Source organism: Pinus tabuliformis, chromosome 1_1 (genome assembly GCF_031772625.1).
Source record: "Pinus tabuliformis cultivar Carrire ecotype Pingquan chromosome 1_1, CPIR1, whole genome shotgun sequence".
In the NCBI taxonomy this organism is placed as follows: Eukaryota; Viridiplantae; Streptophyta; class Pinopsida; order Pinales; family Pinaceae; genus Pinus; species Pinus tabuliformis.
In genome coordinates, this window is record NC_142297.1 from 541,405,694 (window position 1) to 541,431,571 (window position 25,878).

General features: G+C 35.2%; 1 protein-coding gene across 1 annotated transcript; it reads left to right on the forward strand.

Moving 5' to 3' along the window:
- The first annotated feature begins 22,431 nt into the window (after positions 1-22,431).
- Positions 22,432-25,030, forward strand: LOC149214232 (protein MOTHER of FT and TFL1-like). The gene is made up of 3 exons (XM_089390870.1): positions 22,432-22,632; positions 22,745-22,806; positions 24,985-25,030. The coding sequence occupies exons 1-3, from the start codon at positions 22,432-22,434 to the stop codon at positions 25,028-25,030; spliced, it is 309 nt and encodes a 102-aa protein (XP_089246996.1).
- Positions 25,031-25,878: the final 848 nt, after the last annotated feature.

A 25,878-nucleotide genomic window follows, 5' to 3' on the forward strand; every position in this document is an offset into this window, starting at 1 on the left:
AATGTAACATCAATTGTAGACTAGCCTTGAGTGTATAGGTGTTAGATACTTTCCCCCTTTTCTTGCGTATTCATTCATTGCCAAACACTATACCACTAGTTCTAAGAATCTTGTGGATACTATCAATTCAATAATTGTATATTTTATTTTATACAAGAGAAGAATTGTATATTTACCGTTGGGACACTCCAAAAATATTTTGATGCACCTTTGTGACCTTTATGACTTTATGACCTTACTTCCCATTCCATGTTCATCCATGTGGACACACTTTATGATGTTCTATGACGACCTAATGTCCTTGTCAACTTCCTCTCATCTTCCTTGTCATGTTTTTAGGACTTGTGTATCCAACAAGAAATTTGGGAGATGAATGCCATCAAGGTAGAAAATCAAGGGGGTTTCAAGTCATTTATTTAGGGTTCCCACTAGCATAGTCCCACCATATGATCCACACAATGACTAAATTGGGGTCTACTGCTATTTCAATTAATTATTAGATGATCATGGTGGGCCATAATTCCAAGTTAAATATTATGACTCTTCATATGATATTATTGGAGATACTTGAGGAGACATCTTTTTGGCTAAAGGGTTAAGGGAGGATTTCGACTTCAATATCGACCCATATTCTAATTCTAGAGAGCCATATTGTAATGAGTTGAAAAGATCCAATACTAATCGGAGATTTGTGGAGTTTTAAATGACAACTCGTTAAAATTCCATCATCTGACAAAGTCTATAGATAACGTTTAAGGAAACCCTTTGGAAGACCTTTATAATAAATGATCATTAGACCCACCTCTGATTAGGCCTCGATCCAACCTCAAAAATAAATTTGAACAACCCTTTCAAGTGACATCACTCCAATATCCAATCCAACATAAGGGAACACATGGATGCCCCACTTTAGTGAGAAGAGGAATATTTAGTGAAGTACAGGACCCTCCCAAAAATATTTGAAACATAGGATCAAGCTGCCTTAGGAGGTCTGAAATGAAACCACATTCCTACACTCATTAAGATTCCACTGAACAAATTTATAAGGAATGAAGTAGTTTTATATTAAATTCCACAGAGGGTTGAATGAGACTCAAAACATAGCCACCTAATTTCTTGTGAAAGATCCTTAGCAAAGGCTTCTCTAGGCCTCAGAATAGTGTCTAACATAGGGCTTTGACTTGTGAGAATTAGGGCTTAGATTTCCCCTACCAAAGAGGGTTGAAAAAGATCTCTATTAATTCAATCAAAATGTATCTCTATCCTAGGGCCAAAAGATAAAAGCTGGGCAAACGAGCTTTATCCATCGAGATAGATTTGGATACAAGAATCAATGTTTTTGGGTCCAAGACCATCTTCATTTGATTCTCCTCATTGTGTCGATTCCAATGGTAGGTGGAATGCCACATAACTCCTCATGTTTGACGAGATATGCTTGATCAAATTTAGTGCCTCAAAAGTATGGTAAATATCCCCAAAATGAGTTGATGAAGGCAACTTGATGTTGTGGTGAATTAATGGAACTTATTCTCAAATGGTTGACTAACATTAAAGGTATCTAATGGGTTTCCTTAAAAGTTATCTATAGGCACATTTAAGAATAAATATGGTTATACACAAAATCAACAAATTAATAATATCTATCAACATTAAGTTATAGAAACGTTTTTATCACTCAGCTTTGGATTGATGGTTAATAGGTCCACTGTTAAGTCACCCCTTGTGTTAGGCCACCAGTTAAAATCCCCCATCACTTCTAGCCTACAAAAAAAAGTTATATAAATGTTTTAGAAAATAGAGATCACAATTATATTATTGCCTTATCTTAGTCTAAACATAAATGGATGGATATAGTTAGAACTATAGCATATGTAGATGGATTAATCAAATAATTGACACAATCAATTGTTGAATGTTGTTGCCATTTATCCCAACCTCAGTCTTTGAAACACTCTTAATATCCGTCTATGGATTCCATTGATAGGAATACCCAATGGTCATGAAACCCTAAAAGGAAGAGAAGAAATCAAGTCGTTCTAGTGTAGCCATGATACTCTACATTTAGGAATTTGGATGCAAGAATCAATGTTTTTGGGTCCAAGACCATCTTCATTTGATTCTCCTCATTGTGTCAATTCCAATGGTAGGTGGAATGGCACATAACTCCTCATGTTTGACGAGATATGCTTGATCAAATTTAGTGCCTCAAAAGTATGGTAAATATCCCCAAAATGAGTTGATGAAGGCAACTTGATGTTGTGGTGAATTAATGGAACTTATTCTCAAATGGTTGATTAACATTAATATTGGGATTATTAAGGATCATCCTAGTTAATTTTAACTTACAAACAAAGACTTTGTAAAGGGATTATTGATTAAATACTTTTAATCCCATGTCAGCTTTTAAGGATGATTTTTTTGGCTCCAAAATTTAAAAATTCAAGTTTCATTTGTCTATGTTGGCGCCATGTGTTAGGATGATGTTCACCCCTCTAGAATATTTCTCCACTTTATATTTGAGCTTGACATCTCCTTGGAGTGCATTGAAATTTTATCCAATCCTAGAATTGTCTCTATTCTAGTAGGTGAGGAATAGTCGCATTCACCTATGGATGAGAATGAATTTCATTGTGAGCTATTAAGATTGATCTAAGGCTATTGTGGATTTTCTCAGGAGTATACTTGAGGTTTTTTGTGGATTTTTTTCACCAATTATGAGGCCTAATTTGAATCATCTCTATGGAATAATTTCAGATTCTATTGTGGCTGAACTTACTGGCATAATCAAGGAATCTTCACTATTTTTTGAGGTAATTTCACTAGTAGTCCAAGGATATTTTTATATTAATATTGATCCCTATTCCTAGATTTCTCTAAGGAAACCTAGTTTTCTATTTATGAGCGTTAATTTGTGACTATTTAAAGAAATTTTCACAAAGCTCCAATACTAACCGGAGCGAGTTTTGGAAGTGGGAGATATTGTAATAAAGATTTGCATTGTCTAATTCTATGACTTCAAATGTAGGATTTCAGTGGCTCGCAGCGATGGATAAAGTTGTTTGAGTGAAAATGGAAGTTGAAGCACAACATGAGAACTATGCTACTCTGTGTGAGGTCTTATGCCTTGAACCATCTCTCGGCGCGTGGCTTTGAATGCGGAATATCTCTCTACATTTGATTTATGGCTACGACACATGTCTCTGTGCATGGCATTCCCTATATCCAGATACCCTACATGTGTCTTTTGTTTTTCAGGTAAGATGTCTTCATGATTCATAACATCATTTTGGTCTAGTTAGTCTACCATTAATGTTTCCTGTCTAGACGAGTGGATCTCAGTTTTTATCCTTGTAGATGCGCATGGCCATCTTTAGTCTAGCGTATGGCCTTTCCCTTTCTGTTTTTCCTGGCGCGTGGTATGATTCTAAATTGGTTAGATCTTTTTTGGCGCCTCGCATACTAGTTATGGCCTAACAATTGGAGGAACATAGAGGGTTTCAAGGAGAGGGTTTCTGCAAGGAACAAAGGAATGAAAAAGATAGAGGGTTTCAAGGAACAAAGAGGGTTTCTGCAAGGAACAAAGGAACGAAAAAATAGAGGGTTTCAAGGAACAGAGAGGGTTTCTGAAAGGAACAGAGAGGGTTTCTGCAAGGAACAAAGGAATGAAAAAGATTGAGAAATGTTTGCAAATTCATGAAGATGATGACTGTGCCACACCAATGTCACTTTGTTTCTGTTGTGATAAGAGATGGCTATAGAATCGCCTCGATTTTTTCTAGAGGGATTCTCTAGATGACACGAGAAATTGGGCAGAGAGGGTTTCTGAAAGGAAAAGAGGAACAAAAAAGATTGAGAAATGTTTGCAGATTCACGAAGATGGTGAGAATGCCACACTAATGTCACTTTGTTTCTGTTGTGCTAAGAGATGGCTAGAGAATCGTCTCGATTTGTTCAAGAGGGATTCTCCATACAACATGAGAAATTTGGCTTTTGGGAGGAATTTATGGAACAGGATCCAGTGGTGGGCCTGGTGGAACTACTCCATTCCCTGCCTGATTCCTGCCATGACTTTCCATTATGAATCCACTGGAAAATGGCGCTGCATCTTCATCAACGAAACCTTCCTCCACACTATAATGAACCAACACCTTTGCTTCTACAACCAAACCTTCCTCCTCGTTTTCCCCATTGCAATGGAGGGTTTGTCGAGAAAATGGAGAGATAAACACTAATGTTTGAGAGCCACGCGACTAGGGTTTCTGTGATGGGCATTAAGGGCATGAGGCCCGACGGCAGCAGAGCACATAATTGTTTATTCGTGGGTGGCGAGAGATAGACATTAATACCCTCATTCTTAGGAAAAGTAGGAGACATGGGCACCGAATGAGTTGGAAACAGCCGGAAACAGCGGGCTAGGCCATCTTAAAATGGAAACAAGATAGCTGAAACCACTGAAACGTCTTTGGAGTAGAGGCCGAAATTCTTTTTGGCGCCAAATTTTTTTAGTTTTTATATGATGGGGCTTTCACTGTTATTTTGCAAAGGAACTCGAAGCTGAGATAGAAGTTCCAAGGAAGACAACAAAGGGTTTATTTTCCACGGGTATTTTCCTTTAAATTTGATGTATTTCCCTTGCAAAGATGTTGGCATTGGTATTATTTTCCTTGTGTAGCTATATTCATTGGTATAGCTGTAGGAATTGGGATTAATTCGTCTCTAGCAGAGTCTATATATTGCATTCATGTTCATCAATAACATATTATTAGATTTTATTAGAAATTTTAATTGTCTCTCTCATTCATTAGTTAATTTCTTAGTGGTTTTATTCTCTCTTGTTTCTTGTTTTGCAAGTAACTATCTAGTATTTTTCCACACTTATATCTTTCTATTATAGTTTTATCTTGGCTAAGAAACTCATCTTGGTACCATTTCCTAAAGTCTTGCATTATTGTGATTTGAATCTATTCTCCTTCAAGGAAGTTTTGTTCAAGAATGCTTATTTTTATTTTTCTTATGTAATTCCCTCTTGGAACCATTTCCAAGAAGCTCATATGAATTGACTATCCCAACCTTGGACAAATCAAACAATGATTTGTTACTAGATGTATCTATCCTTTTAGCATGGTGTATTTTTATGGAGGTGATTTTCCTCATTTTATTTGTAGATAATATGTGTTTTTTAACCTCTCAACGAATCGTTATCTTCGAAATTAATCATTGGTATCATTAGGTCTCTGTTGCAATTGCTTATTAATTTCAGATAGATTTTCTAGCAACAATGCATTCAATTCTAATGGTCTTTCTCTCTCTTGGATTATCCTTTCATTATCTATCACATAGCTTCAGAGTATTTCTTTTAGGATCCTCACTATTTCTGCAAGATTTAGGAGTGTTTCTACTTTAGGATCCTCACCATTTCTGCAAGATTTAGGGGTTTTTCTACATTCATCCTCTCTTGATATTCCTCACATTTGACATGGTTGGTTTCTTCAAGAGGACATCATACCATATTGGGTTTTTCTTGTGATGTTGGTTCCACTTTTTTCACTCAATTATATTTTCTTTTTAGTGTTGTAATGCAAAAAATTCAATATTTAGTTGTAAATTTGCATCACAATTTAAATTAATAATGGAGTATAACCCTTTATATGCAATTGTGTCTTATAACATGATAGTGTTGCACCCTAACCCAACATACAACATTGTAACAATCCTAGTTCCTTTGGGTGTGTTTTGAGAAATGAGGTCATCCTTTTATGAAAATGCACTCCCCATTGGCTCATTGCTATATAATTCAACTCCCATGCAATAAATGGCCACATTGTGTCACTTGATATCTACCATTCTAGGAGATGCACTGGGATGATCTTTTGCTTGGATATGTGATCATGTGTTTGGTACTAGACTCTAATTCTTTAGCATGAAATAGGTCCATATCACACACAACTTGCTTTTTATACGAGCAAGATAAAATCGCATATAATATGGAAATTTTCTTTATCAACAATATAGGGAATGGTCCTTGTAAGTCCAATTGCAAATTTTGTAATCTATCGCTCAAATCCAGTATCCTGTCTATAAGTTTGGTTCTTCTTGAATCCCCTTTACTAGGAACATTCATATCATCCAAAATAGTATAACCCTCAGCTACTTCTCCAGATTCTACAGGATTTTATGTGAGGAGAATACTTTCAGAAGGATCTATCCCATCCAAAGCCATAGCATCCTTCTCCATGACGCACACATGGTCTCCAAGTGGGACACGCAGTGACAAATATTCAGTCTCTAATGTCACATCAATTTCTATAAGCTCAAGATTTTTCACTAGGGTATCATATTCTAGTCCCTCGGCATGTTCAAGCCTCTTCAATGGATTATCCAAGGAAAGTTTGTTGATTGCACACATCGTTGTCTTCTAGAAGAGATTCATTCATACTTAAACAAGGGGATATATTGTAACCTTTTCTAACTTCCTGAACTTTTGGATGGAATACTTCCGGGCCAAATCGGGTGCTTAAACAAGGAGATATATTATATCCCTCCGTAACCTTAGGGATCCTCAACGGAGTATCAAATTGGGAAGGCTCCTGCTTTCTCACCACAATCTATATATTTTCTCCAACTTTAAAATATTGGGTCTCTCCAGCTTCCTGGCCATTGTTTCCCTCAATTTTGGCAGTGTCAATGAATCACTCATGTTTTTCGTTGCTGTCCATATCAAAAAATTGTTCTCTAATTGGACTTGCATCAGTTATGCCATCAAAAATAAAAATTCTTTCCTGGCATGCTCCATATTCAACTTTATTCTTTTCCACAGCTATATTATATCCCTTTGTAACCTCAGGGGTCTTCAAAGGATTATCCAATTGGTAAATTTAATACTTGTCATATATTTCAACATTTATTTATGTAATGATCCTAACTAGTGTCCACAAACTTTTCTTCACAGATTTCTATTACATTATTCTATACAAAATGGTAGACCAGGTATTTATGTTGCTTTTGGTATTTGTGTTATTTATGTTGTTGATTTAGTTAGAGGTTGGATTTGTTTTTACAAATAACTTTAAAATGATAATTCAAAAGTTTGTTTGTGACTAGTTAAATTCTTGTTGGAACACTCTGATAAGCTTGCCTCAAAGTGTTGGATAGATCTTCAATGCTCACTCAACACATTGGTAGAGTTTTGTTTAGGGTTTTGAACCTAGTTCTCAATCTTTTTCATATCTAATTCCTACAGAAGCACTAAACACTACCTTGAAACAACAAAAAAGCAAAATTACAAAGAATCAAGTGATCAAAGAGCCAAAAAATACATTGAAAAACTACATATTCATAGATTCACTCCCTAGGTTTATTCATTGGTCATGTTCTCTTAAAAAATAAGTAATACCCAAGTTAAAAATTGCAGTCTTATTGTTTAAAAAACATGGTGCATTCAGGGAAATAGCACATCGTCATCTGAATATTCAGATGAATATTCAGATGAACAGGAAACAAGACCTACTCCAAGTATAGATGAATACTTCAATGAAATGATATATTGCAGTTGCAAAATGTGCCAAAATAGGAAACTAAAGAAGCGAAGTCTTGTTGGTATTCATAGATTGGAACATGGAGTTTATATAGAAGAGGTACATTATAATTAACAAATTGTTATTCTTATAATAAATAAATATGCACATTATTTAATACATTATTATTGATCATTTCATTTGATGTTTTTTATTTATGAAAAGCCGCTTCCAGTTCCCAATATTCGTGAAGAACCAATGGATGATATTGATAATAGCGACTCTCAAGATGAAGGACAAGACACATTTATGGAAGAAGCCACTTCGCAGATAAATGAGGCTGGTGTCAATGAATTTATCCAAGAATTCTACACATCTTTTGAAGAAGTTGTTGATTCACCCCTAGCTCATTTGGCTATGACACCTCTTTATGAAAATGTTGAATCTTCTATATTGGCGACACTTATGTTGTTGTTGAACTTGAAGGTTACACATGGACTGACAAACACATGCTTTACTGATATATTAAGGTTGGATTGATATTCCTATAAATTAATTCTCTAGATGTCTTAAAAGTTTTGAATATTGTGTATAATTATAAAAATCATTTGTTGCGCTATGCAGACTTTTGGCAAACAAAATACTTCCAAAGGACAATAAGTTGCCTCATTCTCATAGAGAAGTATCTTCAATAATGAAATACATTGGAATGGAGTACAAGACATATTTTGGATGTCGAAATGACCATATATTGTACTATGGAAATAATGCAAATTTACAACAATGCCCAAAGTGTCACACAAATAGGTATCGTCAAGATCAATTATCCAAGAAGGTTCCTTATAAAGTATTATGACACATTCCACTAAAGCCAAGGTTTGAGAGAATGTTCAAATGCAAGGAGTTGGCAAAATATATGGATCATCATGCACAAGGGAGAAGCCAAGATGGTGTCATGCATATGGTTGCGGATAGTAAATATTGAAAAGATATTGAGGTAAAATGGCCACATTTCAGAAATGAGCCAAGGAATGCAAGAATGTCTCTAGCAATGGATGTGTTGGGTCCCCATAATACTAGTGATTACCCCATTACTATTGTATTTATGCCCCTTATTAATATTGTTGTGTCCCTATTGCCCCCATATTGCTATTACTGTGCCCCATAGAATCCCTCTATTGTTATTTTTGTGGCTTTTTATTATTATTGTTAGGTCGGTTGGATTATATTGTGACTCCTTAGACTCTTATATATAGAAAGGAGGTTTTTTCATTTGAAGCATCCAAGAATTGTTCATTTATGTAATGTAAAGGAGGTTTCCCCCTCAAAGAGGCTGAATTCTAAGGCGTTGATCTATCTTTTCTATCTTTTCTTGAGCTGGTTTCATAACATTTGGTATCAAAGCTTTGGATTCTAGGGTTTCGCTGCTCCAAACAGGTCATCGTGGAATTTTCGCTATAACATTTTTTCTGCGACGTTTTAGAAGTTGCAAAAAAACCCATTTGAGAAGAAATCATGCTGAACCTTGGGTCTAAATTTTAGAGCTTTTCGCACTATATTTGTGGAGATATGATCTGAGGAAGTTGGTATTTTTGCAGACTCTTGAATTACATTCCAAACAGGTGACTTGGGGAAAATATTCATAAATTTCTTTCTGAGCATCAGATTGAAATTTCGGAAGAAGGCACAGAATGAATACGGACTGTAGTTTTCTTGTATATATTTTTTGGAGTCAAAGGTTGAAACAGTGATACGTTGCACTTCATACAAGTTCGCTCTACTGAACTAGTCTACAATCAGGTCACTGCGGGAGATTGTGTATAACTCTTTCTTGGAGAATCCAATTTGGATCAGACTCGTGGCATTGGAAAGAGGACACAGAAGGCTACTATAGATCACAATTTCAAAACTGGATGATTCGAAATTACAGAGATACATTAGATTCAATATCAGGCTTCTATAAAGTGAAAAAAGGTGCGTAGTTTTTTTTTAAATTTTTGCGTAAGCTTGGTTTGAAGGAATTCAAAGGGCATAGTAAAGCATTATTATCAGTAATTGATGCCCCGAGGAAAGAAAATACAAACACCTAGTAAGAAACCTGAAAGCTCTATCATGACTTATGAAGAGGAAGAAATGCAACATGATATAGCAAAATTACGAGACCAAGTGCAACAAGTGTCACTTGCACAAAAAGGAACAGAATCTAAGATGGATGGTTTAAAGAAAGGCGTAGAAGCTAAGATGGATGATTTGAAGATAGATTTGAAGACAGACATGGAAGAATTGAAGAAGTTGCTACAAGAAAGGGTCACTAATGGTGAAAGGGTAGTAAAGGAAACTCATGATGAGAACAAAAGAAATGTTAATCATGATTCCATAGACTCTAATGTTGGATCGAAGACCCACCATATTCCAAAAATCGATATGAGGAAGTTTGATGGCAAGGATCCCGCAACATGGATATTACAGATGGAGCAATTCTTCGATCTCAATAATGTGCAAAACACACAAAAGGTACGTATGGAAACTTTATATTTGGAACCAAATCAGTTTGTATGGTATCAATGGCTTTGCTCTCGTAAAAATTTATCACTTGGGCAATTTTTATGGAAGAATTGATAGCACATTATGAGGATACAAAAAGCAACACTTTTTTTAGCCAATTGATAAGTCTCAAACAAAAGGGTTCAATAATGGAGCACATTGAGGAGTTCCAAAAATTGAACATAAGGGTAAAAGATATTCCAGAGGAGCATAGGATTGATGTGTTCATAGGGTCTTTAAAGGATAATATCCAACATGATGTTCGCCTTTGGGAACCTGATTCATTAGAGAAGGCATTCAGGTTAGCAAGAAAAATGGAAAGCAAAATTATGGCAATCATGAAGCATACCACTCACAACTATAAAGATGGAAGTGTTGTTGCCCTTAGTCTTCCACAACCTATAAGGTTGACACCACAACAATTGGAAAAAAAAAGAGAAAAAGGGCTTTGTTACAGTTGTGATAGCAAATACACTAAAGGTCATAAGTGTGCTGAGAAGAAATTATTCTACATAGATTGTGAAGAGGAAGAAGAAAAGGAGCAAGAAAGGTCAAAAGAAGAGGATATACTCCAGGAACAAAGCCTAGATGAAGAAAAAATAAATCTAACCATATCTTGTAATGCATTGGTGGGAATTACCACTCCTCAAACCATCAAGATAGAAGGACAAATCAAGAAGAAAAAGGTAATAGTGTTGATTGATTCAGGAAGCACCCACAATTTTATTCATTGTAAGGTAGCAAAAGAATTGAATTGCTTCCTATATCCAGCACCAGAGTGTCAAGTGATGATTGCAAATGGAGGAACAATAAATTGCTCTGGAAAGTGCCATAATATCAAGCTATCCATGGGAGAATATGTATTGACTAGCCCAATGCTTTCCATTCCAATGGGAGGTGCTGATGTTGTACTAGGAGTCCAATGGCTACAATCCTTGGGTACAATAGCTTTTAATTTTCAAGAAATTTTCATCAAATTTTCTACGGAAGGAAAGGAAGTTGAATTAAGGGGTATTGCAGGGAAACCAGGAAAGATAATCAGCTCTAATGGTATGACAAAGCTTCTAAAAAAGGAGCAAAGAGGTGTAATTGCACAATTATGTTCGCTAGATGTTTCCACATCAGAATCATCTATTTCTCCAGATCTCCAAAAAGTACTGGACAATCATTCCAAGGTATTTGAGACTCCCAAAGGTCTCCCACCTATGCGTGATCATGATCATGCTATTCATCTGATTCCAGGAAGTTTTCCTCCAAACATCAGGCCGTACAGATATCCCTATGTCCAAAAGAGTGAAATTGAACGTATGGTTGCAGAAATGCTAGAGGCTGGTATAATTCAACCGAGTCAAAGTTCTTTCTCTGCTCCAGTAGTATTGGTGCACAAGAAGGATGGATCATGGCGCATGTGTCCGGATTATAGGGAGCTCAACAAGCTCACTATTAAAGATAAGTTCCCCATTCCTGTCATTGATGAATTACTGGATGAATTGCATGGATCAATTTACTTCACCAAGTTGGATCTTCGTTCAGGATATCATCAAATCAGAATGAAGATTGAAGACATTCTGAAAACAACATTTAGAACTCATGAGGGTCATTATGAATTTTTGGTCATGCCTTTTGGCCTTACCAATGCACCTTCAACATTTCAAGGTTTGATGAATTCAATTTTCAAACCATTCCTTAGAAAATTTGTGTTAGTATTTTTTGATGATATACTAATCTACAACAAGTCTTGGAAGGATCATGTTGAACATGTTGACAGGGTGCTACAACTATTGGAGGAGAAACAATTATATGCAAAAAGATCCAAATGTTTCTTTGGAGTCCAGGAGGTGGAATATCTGGGTCATATTGTATCTCATGAAGGAGTTAAGGTAGACCCTAGCAAAATTAAAGCCATTAAGGAATGGAAAATCCCCACATCCATAAAGCATCTGCGAGGATTTCTCGGGTTGACAGGGTATTATCGCAAGTTTGTTAAGAATTATGGGAGAATAGCAGCACCTCTAACAACATTATTGAAGAAAGATGCATTTTCATGGACTCTGGAAGCAACAAAGGCCTTTGAACATCTTAAAGAGGCAATGTGCCAAGCACCGGTCTTAGCTACACCGGACTTCACAAAAACCTTTATTGTGGAATGTGATGCTTCAGGAAATGGAATTGGTGCTGTTCTAATGCAAGATGAAAGACCCATTGCTTTTGAAAGTCGTCCAATCAAGGGAAAGTTTTTAAGCAAAGCTATTTATGAGAAGGAAATGTTGGCAATACTCCATGCACTTAAGAAATGGCGACCCTACCTAATGGGAAGACACTTCAAGGTAAAAACGGATCATGATAGCCTTAAATACTTTTTAGAACAAAGATTATCCTCTGAAGAGCAAAAAAGTGGGTCACAAAGATGTTGGGTTATGACTTTGAAATCATCTACAAAAAAGGGAAGCAAAATGTGGTGGCAGATGCACTCTCAAGAAAGGATGAGGATGTGGAAGCATTGTTGTGCGCCATTTCTATTATCCAACCAGATTGGATAAATGAAGCAAGGGAGGAATGGAAGAATGACGAAGAAGTGTGGGCACTTATTCGAAAGTTACAACAAGATTCCAGTACGTCTGATACATTTAGCTGGAAAAATGATTCGTTATGGTACAAAGATCGCTTATACCTCTGTAAGAATTCCCAGCTAAAACAAAAGATTCTTATGGAATTGCACACTTCTCCCTTAGGAGGGCACTCAGGATTTTTAAAAACTTACCACAGGGTTAAGAAGGAATTTTTTTGGGATGGCCTTAAATCAGATATTCAAAAGTTTGTGGCGGAATGTTTGGTTTTCCAACAAAATAAAGTTGAAACAATTAAGACACTGGGTCTATTACAACCTTTATCCATTCCAAGCCAACATTGGGAGGAGGTTTCAATGGATTTTATCACAGTTTACCCAAGTCTGAGGGAAAGAGTGTCATCATGGTGGTAGTTGACAGACTTACCAAGTATGCACACTTTTGTGCATTATCACATCCATTTAAAGCCAGTACAGTTTCTACTGCATTTATGGAAACAATTCAAAAGCTACATGGAAACCCAAAGATTATTGTAAGTGACAGAGATCCCATTTTCACTGGAAATTTTTGGACATAATTATTTTCTTGTCTTGGTACTCAGTTAGCTCATAGCTCATCTTATCATCCTCAATCTGATGGGAAACTGAGATAGTAAACAAATGTTTGGAAGGATATCTTCGTTGCTTTGTATCTGATAAACAGACACAATGGGTCAAATGGTTGCCTCTGGCTGAATGGTGGTATAACACTTCCTTCCATACAGCAACAAAAATGACCCCATTTATGGCACTTTATGGGTATCAGCCACCATCCATCACATCATATTTAAGAGAAAATTCTAAGGTACAGTCAGTGGAACATCACATTGAACATCAACAACAAGTCCTCCAACTCTTAAAGGATAACCTCGTGTTGGCACAAAATAAAATGAAACAACAGGCATATCAACATCGCAGTGAAAGAAGTTTTGATGTAGGTGATTGGGTATTCCTACGGCTACAACCATATAAGAAAATGTCCCTCAAGCAAGCTAAGAAGGATAATAAATTATCACCAAAGTATTATGGTCCGTACAAGGTGTTACAAAAGATTGGTACTATGGCATACAAATTGGAGCTTCCTGCAGCTTCTCGATTGCACCTAGTTTTCCATGTTTCATGTTTAAAGAAGGTTATAGGTGACAAGCTCCCAGTTAAAAAAATATTGCCAGAACTTGATGAGGAAGGAAAAATTATATTGGAACCGGAAGCATTCACAGAAACAAGAACTCGACAGCTACGAAATCGATCAATTTCAGAGTATCTTATCAAGTGGAATAACTTATCCGCTAAAGATTCCACATGGGAGGATGAGAATTTTATGTAGAAGTATCCATAAATACTCAAGCGTTGAGGACAACACTTTTTTGAAGGAGAGGGCATGTTGGGTCCCCATAATACTAGTGATTACCCCATTACTATTGTATTTATACCCCTTATTAATATTGTTGTGCCCCTATTGCCCCCATATTATTATTACTGTGCCCCATAGAATCCCTCTATTGTTATTTTTGTGGCTTTATATTATTATTGTTAGGTCGGCTGGATTATATTGTGACTCCTTAGAATCCTATATATAGAAAGGAGGTTTTTTCATTTGAAGCATCCAAGAATTGTTCATTTATGTAATGTAAAGGAGGTTGCCCCCTCGAAGAGGTTGAATTCTAAGGCGTTGATCTATCTTTTCTATCTTTTCTTGAGCTGGTTTCATAACAGGATGGCGTAAATCCTTTTCTAGATCTTAGAACAACATATTCTGTTTGGCTATTGTTAATTATAAACAACAATCTCCCCCCTTGGATGGCAACGAAAAAGGAACATGCAATGTTAACTCTTATCATACCAGGTACTAGAACATGTGAATGCAATGTTTTCTTGAAGATTATATAAGAATATTTCAATTCAGTTAATCTTAATAAATAACTCTTTGTCCACCAAGGGAAATATCAAGTAAAGGATATGGATGTATAAATGGAGCCACTCATTGATGAGCTTCGTGAATTATGGGATGGTGCAAATTAGTTTGATGTATCAAGACCTATCAATGATAGAAACTTCCTATTTCATGTGATTCTTATCTGGACAATTCATGATGCCCCGAGACTCTCTATTTGTTGTGGTAATATAATATAAATTAAATTTATAATTATTTTGTTCATTTTAGCATTTACTAAATATGGGTTCCAATCTTATTTTACGACTACAAACAAAGGGGAAACATGGCTATCCATCATGTGGGCCAAAATTGTTGCATAGGCAGTCAAGGGATCTCAATAAAATTGTCTATGATGAGTATTGGCAATTCTTACCACAAAATCATCACTATCGAGTGCGTGATAAACATATGTTCAATGGAAAGGAAGTGGAAATGAGGAATCCTATAAAGATTAACCCTGCTAGGTGGAAAGAATTGTATGACAAAAAAGAAGGGATAGGCTTTCCCCTAGGAATGAAAAGACTCTCTATTTTCTACAAATTAGAATATTATGAGAGCTTGCCGATAGCCCACCTAATTGATACTATGCACATCGGGAAAAATGTGGCAGAGTGCTTGTGGAAACATCTAAATGGAAATAAAATTGAAGTATAAATAAAGTTAAGAAAGGACCTTCGAGTTACTAATATCATGCCGAACATGTGGTTGCACGAAGACAACTCATATGTTCATGCTCCATGGACATTTACATCAAATGAGAAAGAAAACATCATTTCTACTATGAAAAGCATAAGATTTCCTTCTGCCTTTGGTGCGACATTAAAAAACTTATTCACAAGAGATGGATCAGAGTTCTTTGGCCTAAAAACACATGATTGGCACAATTGGATAAAGGTAATGTTGTCACATGTTATATTTGTTGGAAACTTAATTATAAAATTGTATATCCTAGTGATAATATTAGTTCATGCATATTTGAACATGATTATTTTTTAATAGACATGCTAGTATAGTGATGAAATTAGTTCATGCATATTTGAACAAGGTTATTTGTTAATGGTCATGAAGTATGTGTTGCCTGCAGCAATACCAAGTACTTTTGACCACAATGTCACTTTGACTATTTACAAATTATGTAAATATCTGAGGTATTTTTCAATCCATCATGCATACTCTTCCATTACTCTTATCATTTGAAGTGCAACATTGTTTATGCCTTTATATGAGTTTCTACTTTTAGTTTACAGGAAATAACAAGTCTTTATTGTAATACTTGTAGGTGGGTCTCATCTAAAAAGATACATCAAGATGACTTGAAGTATTGGAAGAGGAATGTTTCAATTTTGATGTGTGATATTCAAATGTGCTTCCCTCCAAGATTCTTTAATTCTCAAGAGAACTACCTTGCACACCTAGTAGAAGAGATTGAACAGTGTGGTCCTATTCATATTCAAACAATGTGGCTCGTGGAGAGATATATGAAGGTCTTGAAACAATTTGTGAGGCAAAAGGCTTGACTAGAAGGGTCCATAGATGAGGGGTACATGGTTTTCCATGCCATGGTTCATTTTGAGTGAGTACTTACCTCAATTGCATCTTGAAGCTCCATGATTATGGAATTATAATCAATCTCAATCATTTGAAGGAGAAAAATTAGAGGTAGAAGGACTTCAAATAGGATAAAAGGTATCAAAAAATGTGAGGAGTTATTTGTATCTTAAGTTTTATATTACATGGCTTTAAATAATTATTAATTCATTGAACGAAAAAAAATTCATTGTAGATGCGAAGGAGTGGGAGGCATTACATTTGTATGTTGCATACAATTTTTACTTTATGTTGGAATGGATGGAGAATTACGCTGAAAAAAAAGAAATTAGAAGATGAAAATGCATGGGCCAATATATATAATAGACATGGTCAAAACACTACTTGAGGATTGCCTGCAAGCCATAAAGGAAAGTGGCCAGAGAGATGCTCGTTGAATTGGCTAAAGGCCAATATTGAAAATGAGGAAACAAAAGGGAATAATAGAGTAACACAACAACAATTGAATTTCATTAAAGGATCCATAAATGGGGAGGTGATATATATTAATATATTGCATATATTTAATAAATTTTTTGTTAGATTTCATGTCCTTGAATCTAATTAGTTCATATTTATATGAATTTAAGTATGATATTACAAAGGAATGTGGAATTTTTGTCATCATTTTTGCATTAGAAAAGTTGATGAAAAGAGAAAAACATATGATTGTGGAGTTTTAGCATCATTTGAGGTGTAATGTCGTTCACATGCAAAGGATAGACAACCAATCACAAGAAAACTTCGCTACTATGCAGTGTTGGAGGACATTATCAAGATTGATTTTATGTCTTTCAAGAAAGTTATCTTTCGTGTTGAATGGTACAAGCTTATTGAAGTGGGAGAAGAAAAAACTATCTTGCTCCATGATAATGGATTCCACATGATCAATACATCTAGGTTTGAAGCCACTTTTGAACCGTATGTGCTTCCAAGTCAATTTGACCAAAATTTAGAACAACCTAGTTGGTCATTTGTGATTGATTATGATCCAAGAGGACGAAGAGTAACATTTGTTCAAGATGTAGAGGACCATGATTTACTTGAAGCTGCAGAAGTTCCCCCTGGAGACATAGATGGCCAAGATGGGGATGATGAAGAATTTATTGTCAATGATGCATATCACCAAGATGAAGACCAAGACAAGTTTATTGAAGTTTCTAAAGCACATGAGCAGCCACATGGGCATCAAATCCATGAAGATGATGAATTCATGGATTTTAATTTACCTGTAGTTGAAGGTGATGAAGACTATGAAAATGACGGTATTAATTTATTTGTGGATTTAGGGTCTATTAATGATGGGGTATATATGCCATTAGATGAGGAGATTTCATCTGAGAATGACATTTTATGATCACTATGTATATTTTAAGATAGTTTTTAGGATTCACTACAATATAATTTTTCTTTACAAGTTAGACATATGATTTTTTAATTGTAATGAACATTAAGTAATTTGAATGTTTAATGTTTTACTTGTGAGGATGAAATTTTTCGATCACTATGTTTACTTTAAGATGGTTATAAGGATTCACTGCAATATAATTTTTCTTTACAAGTTAAGTATTGAGTTTTTAATTGTAATGAACATCAAGAAATTTGAATGTTTAAGGTTTTACTTGAAAGACATAAATATTTGGTGTTACCGATTCTATTTTCTTATCGGTTTTTGGATCAAGTTTTTCTTATTTTTATGTTATTATGTTATTATGTACCCATGGGTGTTACCGATGCTACTATGGGGGATTTAATGATATTCACTACTTTTATGGAAATGTTAACAAATGCACGAGGACAAGATGCTGCTATGATGATGCATGAGGTAAGCTTGAATATTGTCTTTTATATGTTCAATTATCTTACATTCCTTGTTATATTATGCTAATTTATGTTTGTGGAATGCAAGAAATCGCTAAAGTCATTCCAACCCCTATAACACCTTATAATACATCTAAGGTAATGATAGTGGTAAAACTTGATCAATATTTTTGTGCATTTAGTTAACTTATTTCACTATATATATTTATTAATATTTGTGTTTTTACTAAGCGTGCATTTTTTTGGCATGCAGGATTCATTTATGCCCCTCAATACAACCAATGTTGGCATGCAGGGATCATTAATGCCCCCATATACATCTAATGTTATGCAAAATGTAAGATTCAACCATTTATTTGTGTGAGTTTGATTATGTTATTTGTTGAGAAATCTAGGGAATATATTTAATAAAGTTTTTGCACAACAACTCCATGATTTATGAGGCGTTACAAAGAGCTACATCATGCCTTCAAATGGATCACCCCATCCATTTTTTTCTTCTTGTACATACAATACTATTTTAACAAGTAACCCAAGCAATATATTATTCCAAAACATGATGTCAAGTTACTTTTCTAGGGTTTTTTATGTAATGAAGAGGCCTTTTTAGGGTTTATTAAATTCAAACCTTAGATCATATTGTTTTCCCTTTATGTCATTCTAGAGCTTATCCCATGCCCTAGAAATCAAATCATAGGGAACAAATACTTAAGATTAAGGTTTCTAAATACTAGGGTATTTCTTAAAATATAAACCCATAAATTCAACCCTATTACATATTATGATGGACCCTTTAAAAGAAAATTATTATACATACCTCATGGACACCTATCTGTACTGATTAGTATTTAGTAAACAACACTACATGGTAAGCAGCAGAGGCCCCTTCATAAAAGCCACTTACAGCCAGTACTCCCCTCCGCTAACAGCTTGTTGTTTCAACATACAACTGTTACAACTCAAGGAGGACAGGAAGCTGTAAATCCATGCGGTCAACTAGAAATAGCCCAAATTATTCATCGTGATCCTAAAAGGTGTGCAAGTTTTTAGCTAATCCGACATCAAGATGTTGACAACCATAAGGTTGGAGGGCCATTGTTGCTCAAATTCATCAATGTAGATATGTTGATGAGGGTATGACCACAACTTACTTATATTGAAGCATCTAAAGGGATTTAAGGGAGAAATGGTGACCAAATCTTCCATAATGTTGGGTCTTGAAGAATCTGATAAAGAGATAAAGCAAACAATGAATGACACATGTGCTATGGGTGTTGATATCCTTACAATGGAACAATGTTTACAGCCCATGGCTTTCAAAGAATGAAATTTTATTAGTATTGTTGATACAGGCTCTGGAAAAACAATGGCATATCCTTTACCTGCTATTGTTCATGTTAATATGCAACCTTATCTAGCTTCATATTCTGAACCCTGAATGTGAGCATTCTTGCATTCATAGTCGCTGCATTATTATTTGCAGAAGCTTACGCACACCTTTCATGAAGAAAAGATTATGGTGCTATTACTATTGAGGAAGATAACTCCATGACAATCTCTTGATTGTTTTGATTGACATCGCTGATTCTTTGGGTGATAGTCAACAATTTGGATGAATTTCTCGGTGATAGATTAGAATCTGGATAAATATGATGCCAAAAGGAAACTACTTTGAGCACATTGTAGCTAAACTCCAATTCATGTGTAAATCACACCAATTCTGGATCGAGGATTGCGAAAGCAAGTTTACTATGGAATAGTTTCTGGTGTTGAATCATTAGGTCTCGAAAGATACAGGCCTGTAATATTGGTTAAGAGGTGCCTCAATTTCCACTGTTCTGGACTTGTAGCACTCAAAGGAAGACATAAATCATGCCAAGAATATTGTGGCCAATAACACTGGACAGGTGAGGAAAATCGCACAAGTATAAACTTGTAATGTCAATAGAGAAGGGGTTAAAATATGTAGAGTGCCCCAATCCAGATCCACCACATCTATTCAGCTACCACAACTTTATCACACAGATCTTGTATATACAGCATGAAAGGGTATTCAGATTTATTTACGAAAAAGAGAAATCAATCTTAGATGCCTTATAAAGTATTGATTTCATCGTAGATTCAATGTGTGCAAGGTCAAGTTGCAGATTGGGTATGGGCATCTTTTAGAGCCCAGTTTTGATACAGAGACAAAAACTTTGAGCGAAAATAAGGAAAATGCATTTGTGATTTGAAGTGTGACTGCTTTTTCCAAATATCGGTTGAGTTTTATTGTTTTTCCCCATCATTTTATGTCACTCTTGAAGATATTTTTACTGCTTTTTCCAATTCTTTTATGCCACTCTTGGCCTTAGAGTTAATCGTTTTTTTGGATATTTTTACTACCTTTTCCCATTATTTTATGTCACTCTTGGCCTTAGAGTTAATAGTTTCTTTGGTCTGCCAGTTGTTGTTCTTCTTCTTCTTCCCTAGCTTTTGGCAAGCACTGTTCTTCTCCACTTTCACTACTCTGTTTGAAGAATGAAGCAACCAACCATTACAGGCCTGCAGGTTTATACACTTCAGTTATTGGTTCTTCATCATAAACTAATGTTTTCTCCATTCCCATTCCCATTTCATTTGTGGAGCTGCAGCTGCTCAGAAGGGTTGTTGAACTCTTCCTCTGGGGTTTCTGCCTGATTCATTAATTGATAATATCAAAGGCATCATGGAGAGAAGAGAGTTAAAGTCTTCAGAGGGAAGAAGTTGCATGCAGAATTTCCATATGTTGATGAGGAATGCAGCTGGGTTTTTCTTGGCATTAACTATCTTGGCTATTGCATTTTCACCTACAGGTGATGTTTCAATTCAGGGGTTAAATTTTGCTAATTCCATTTTACATTTTTAAATTTTGCAATTTTTTTCCTATAACACGCCAAGATTTATAATATAAACTTATTTTTACCATAAAATTTGGCAAAATTTTAAGTTTTAATATCAATTTCCATTCTTAAACTTTTCCATCCTTATCAAGGATATGAATACAATATTAACTTAAAATTTATCTACATTGTGTTCTTTACAGGTGCTTATGATCCACTAGATACAAATAGTAACATAACGATCAAATGGGATATTGTGTCTTGGACTGCAGATGGATATGTTGGAAGTAATGCCCTTTCATCAAATAGGTCTTGAATTATAATTCCCTTTCCTCATTTTCCTCAAATAGATGTTGAGCTTTTCTGAATTTCATTCCTAGTAGCCCACAAGTTAAATTCTCAAAGCCTGACATGATGACAAATTTGGAAAACCTTCAAGTCAGGTAGAGTTTATTTTGATATTGGTGAAAATTTCTGATAAATTGTGTTGTATTGATTGGTATGTTCGATATTTTGAGTAAATAATTCACTCATTTATAATTAGCTTTATGTCCCTGAAATTAAGTACGTATTCACTAGAAACATTTGTACAATTTCCTAAGAATTCCCTGAAAATCTTCATGCTAGAACTTATTTTACTCTTTACTGAGTCAAATGAGCTTCCCTTTATAACTGGTCGCGACCATGTACAATTTTCAATAGTACTTCCATATACCAAGCCCCCCAGGATGGACTTTGGGTTGGCACTGGGCAAAAAAGGAGGTCATCTGGGTTGTGGTTGGTGGCCAGACAACAGAGCAAGGAGATTGCTCCAAATGGAAAGCAGGTGTTCCACATTGTTGCAAGAAGGACCCCACCATTGTTGATGTCTTACCAGGTGTGCCTTACAATCAGCAATTTACTAATTGCTGCAAAGGTGGAGCATTGGCATCTTGGGCTCAGGATCCTCCAAATTCCATCACATCCTTCCAAGTTAGTTTGGGAAATTCAGGGACCACTAAAAACACTGTCAAATTGCCAAAGAATTTCACTTTGAAGGCTCCAGGACCGGGTTATACTTGTGGCCCTGCTAAGATTGTTAAACCCAGCCTATTCTTTAGTCTAGATCGTCACAAAACCACTCAAGTTCTGAGTAATACACTATTATAATCCCTCATAATTTATATATTTGTGAATGTTATGTGTTTCACTCTAAGCTGGCTAAGTCTTATATTTGAATTTCCCTTGTCCTTGTGCAGTGACATGGAATGTAACATGCACATATTCTCAGTTCCTGGCTCAGAAAAGTTCAACATGCTGTGTATCCTTATCATTGTTCTATAATGATACTATAACACCATGGCCTACTTGCGCCTGCGCTTTCCGAAACAACATAACTCAACTTGCTTGTATTGAGTATGACTCTTATTCCCTTGCAAATTCATTCAATTTATTTACATGCCATAAGACACCTCCGCTACATTCGCCACTTAACTTGAATCGACTTCGACTGTGAATTTGAAGGGGGTGAGAAAGGAGAAGGAAGGCAATCAGGAAGCAAAACTGGGATTCATCTCTGCTGCAATGGCTCGTTCAATAGATCCCCTGGTAGTAGGAAGAGTGCTAGGCGATGTTATTGACATGTTCGTGCCTTCAATGGACATGGTCGTCTACTATGGATCCAAGCAGGTCACTAATGGCTGTGAGATCGAGCCCTCTGCTACTATTGACCGCCCCAATGTGCAAATAGTGGGTCGACACTTCGACGATAGTCTCTATACTTTGGTACCCATTTCATCAATGATTTTATTCTAGCACCTCTGGTTTCATAGAATGAATATTTACATATAAATTTGTTATGGGTCTTCTATGAATGCATGCATTTACATTTGATCAGGTAATGACAGACCCAGATGCTCCTAGTCCAAGCAAACCCAACATGCGGGAATGGGTTCTCTGGTATAGTAAATTCCTTCCCTTCTCCTTTCTTCAATTTATACAAACATGCAGGAATGGCTTCACTGATATAATAAATTCCTACCCTTCTGCTCTCTTCAATTTATACAGATAAAACACTAAAAAAACAATACACTGCAAAAAATTGAAAGAGACACACTCTAATGGTAATAATATTTTGTTATTATTGCGAGGTCTGATATGCACATTGAGGTTGCAGAGTTCATATCTTGAATTTTAGTATTCTAATATGCTTGCTTGAGCTTCAAAGCCTCTGTAATCTTATCAAAGTTTCTAGTGCATATTAGACTAGATAGGTCTGATTTTATTTGTTAGTGCTGACATTCAGTTATAACTTGATGGTGTCTAAACAATGGCACTGGTTTAGATCATGTTGTGCCATTGTCCATATTCAATGAACTCACTGCCTTTGTCCATATTCAATGTACTCACTGCTGCCACAAAATGGCATATACATAGAAGCTATGTCATTCCCATCCTCACATAGAGTTTCCAACACTTCCTCTTCCTCCTTTTGCATTTGTACTATCACCACTTCATTGCATATTTGCCACACCATACTATTTAGTATTTTTATATGGGCCAATACACTGTCCTAGTCATTCCAGTTGTATAATGCACAGTTGTACCATTGTAACACTAACATAGGCACCAGAAGCTATGCTACTAGAAAGGATTAAATGTAAAGTAGGATGCTAAGACCTTATTGTCTTTGCATGTCAAACACTATGTAATAAATATTTAGGTTTGCATATGGATTTCACAGGTTCAAGGGTAAAACATTGAGATCTATGGATAGCCCTAATAGATTCAAGGTTGTTTGCTTCTAGACTGTAACGCTATCTAAGAAACATTTTGTTTGCTCATTGAGTCTGTTGATTCAAAGTTAAAATCAATATTATCTAATAAAGAGTTTCTTTTCAGCAAGAGTTAATAGATTCAAGGTTAAAACATTCAAGTCTGCAACTAGAGTTAATAACTTAATAGATCCATCTTCAAGGTTAAGACATATTTCTTTTTGGCCTGGGAAACACTATCTAATAAATATTCAATTTGAAATAATAGTCTTTGGACAATCAAGTATAGTTTAATAAATATTTTGAGTATTTTCAAAAACCTAGCGATCATATATTCACTTTTAAAACATTAAAATAACAGTTTTTGTCTTGTGAAAATACCATATAATTGGTACTAGAGAATAATAGATTCAAATTTTTGAATATGAGGTTTGCACACAATTATTATTTTATTCCGGTTAACCAAAATAGATCTGGTGAAAATGGATCTATTATTTATGGTAGTTCTTTAAATTTGGTATCTCACTGAACTTTGCACCCAGCTTAAAAATAGATTGATAAAGATGGATATAATGTTGGTTGGTATTGGTAATGGGATTTTATTCATAGTTTTTCTTATAATTTGGTATCTCTTTGAGGTTTACAGCTGGTTGATGGATAGATCGTAGTTCAGTTGGATCTACTCTAATTTTCATCTGGCTTTAATACATCATGGATTTTTGTAGACTTTAGTGGTTAAGAAAATTCTATCATAGTGTATTAGGTTAAGATGGTTTATCTATTTATTTTCTCCTGTCTTTTGCTTAAGTTGATATATTCTTTGAGATTAAGATGGTTTTTTAATAGGTTTGATGAAGATTAATGTATTCTAGTTTACTAGGTTAATATTTTTTTTTTAGTAATTTTTTTGTTCTCATTATCTTAAAGATAACATGAAGTTAAGATGAATCATTTTAGGTCTAAACTTTCTTGGTTTTAGGTTTAGTTAAGATTAGTCTCTTCTAGCTTGTGATGTTAATATATTTTGTTTTACTTTTTTACTTTTTTTAATTGTTTTACTTTTTTAGTTGTTTTTACCTAAGGTGACAAACTCTTGAACCGAGATTTTTTTGTCAGTTTTTTTAAATACTGACTTTTAAGCATTAAGGTGTGATATTTTCGAGGTTTAGATAGATTTATACTATCTTTAGGTTAGATTAAATGGAACTTATATTCTTACGGATTAGATAGATTTGTACATTCTTATGTTAGATTAAATGGAACTATGTCGGATTCTACTAGGTTATTTATAGTTGTTTTAAGATAATGGTCAATAAGTTGAATAAATAATAATTTTTGTTTTTGTATTGGTGATCGCACTCAGGATAGTGACTGATATTCCTGGAGCTACAGATGCCGCTCAAGGCTAGCTAGCCTTTTCACTTGGTGGACTGTGTGGATTACATAGTACTTGGCCTTCGTTCCTTCTATTTTTAACAGTTCAAAATGCTGTTTAATTTCATTATTTTATCTCAGTGGTTGAGTTTACAAGTTTTTGCAGGGCATGAAATAGGTATGTTGTGATTTGTGACATGATTTACTTTCTATCCCATTAACTATTTTGGTCATATTTTTTTTCACATGCTTTGTAATACTAAGTACTTTTCCTGTCTATTAGCAAAAATCATGAAGTTCAATGCGTGCAAAGGAGTATGTTTCTGGATACCCCAGGAACGATCAGATTCAATGCCAAAATTGTTTCCATTCAACAGTCTTCAGATTCTTCTTTAACTATAGTAAAACTGGGAGATGGAATGCTTATCAAAGCTAAGGTAGCATCTTAAATCCAAACTTCTAACTCCCATTTGAAGTAGTAAAACTTGGGCATAATTCTGACAAATTACCTGGCAGTTACGCTACAATAAGCCTTCTGAAGCTAAAGCAGAATAATTACATATCCTTGGAATGTAACAATGTGTTGAGCCCCTCTAGAGACATCCTTCTATAGACTTTGATTCTCAAATGATATTTGAGGCATCCCTGTTCTCCTATGTTTTTTTTACCTGTTTTCTATGGAACGGCTCATTGGATGTTGCTAGGACACCCCCTACATGAAGGGACCATTCTTAGGATATTCCCAGCAAGAAAGGCACTAGTTTGCCATTCCTGAAATTTGGTTCTATGTTGGAGCCATTGGTGAAATTCATTTGCTTGGAAATTTTTGCTGGAAGATAGAGTCGTTAACCTTTGGCCCATTACAATGTCAACCTGCAAAGAC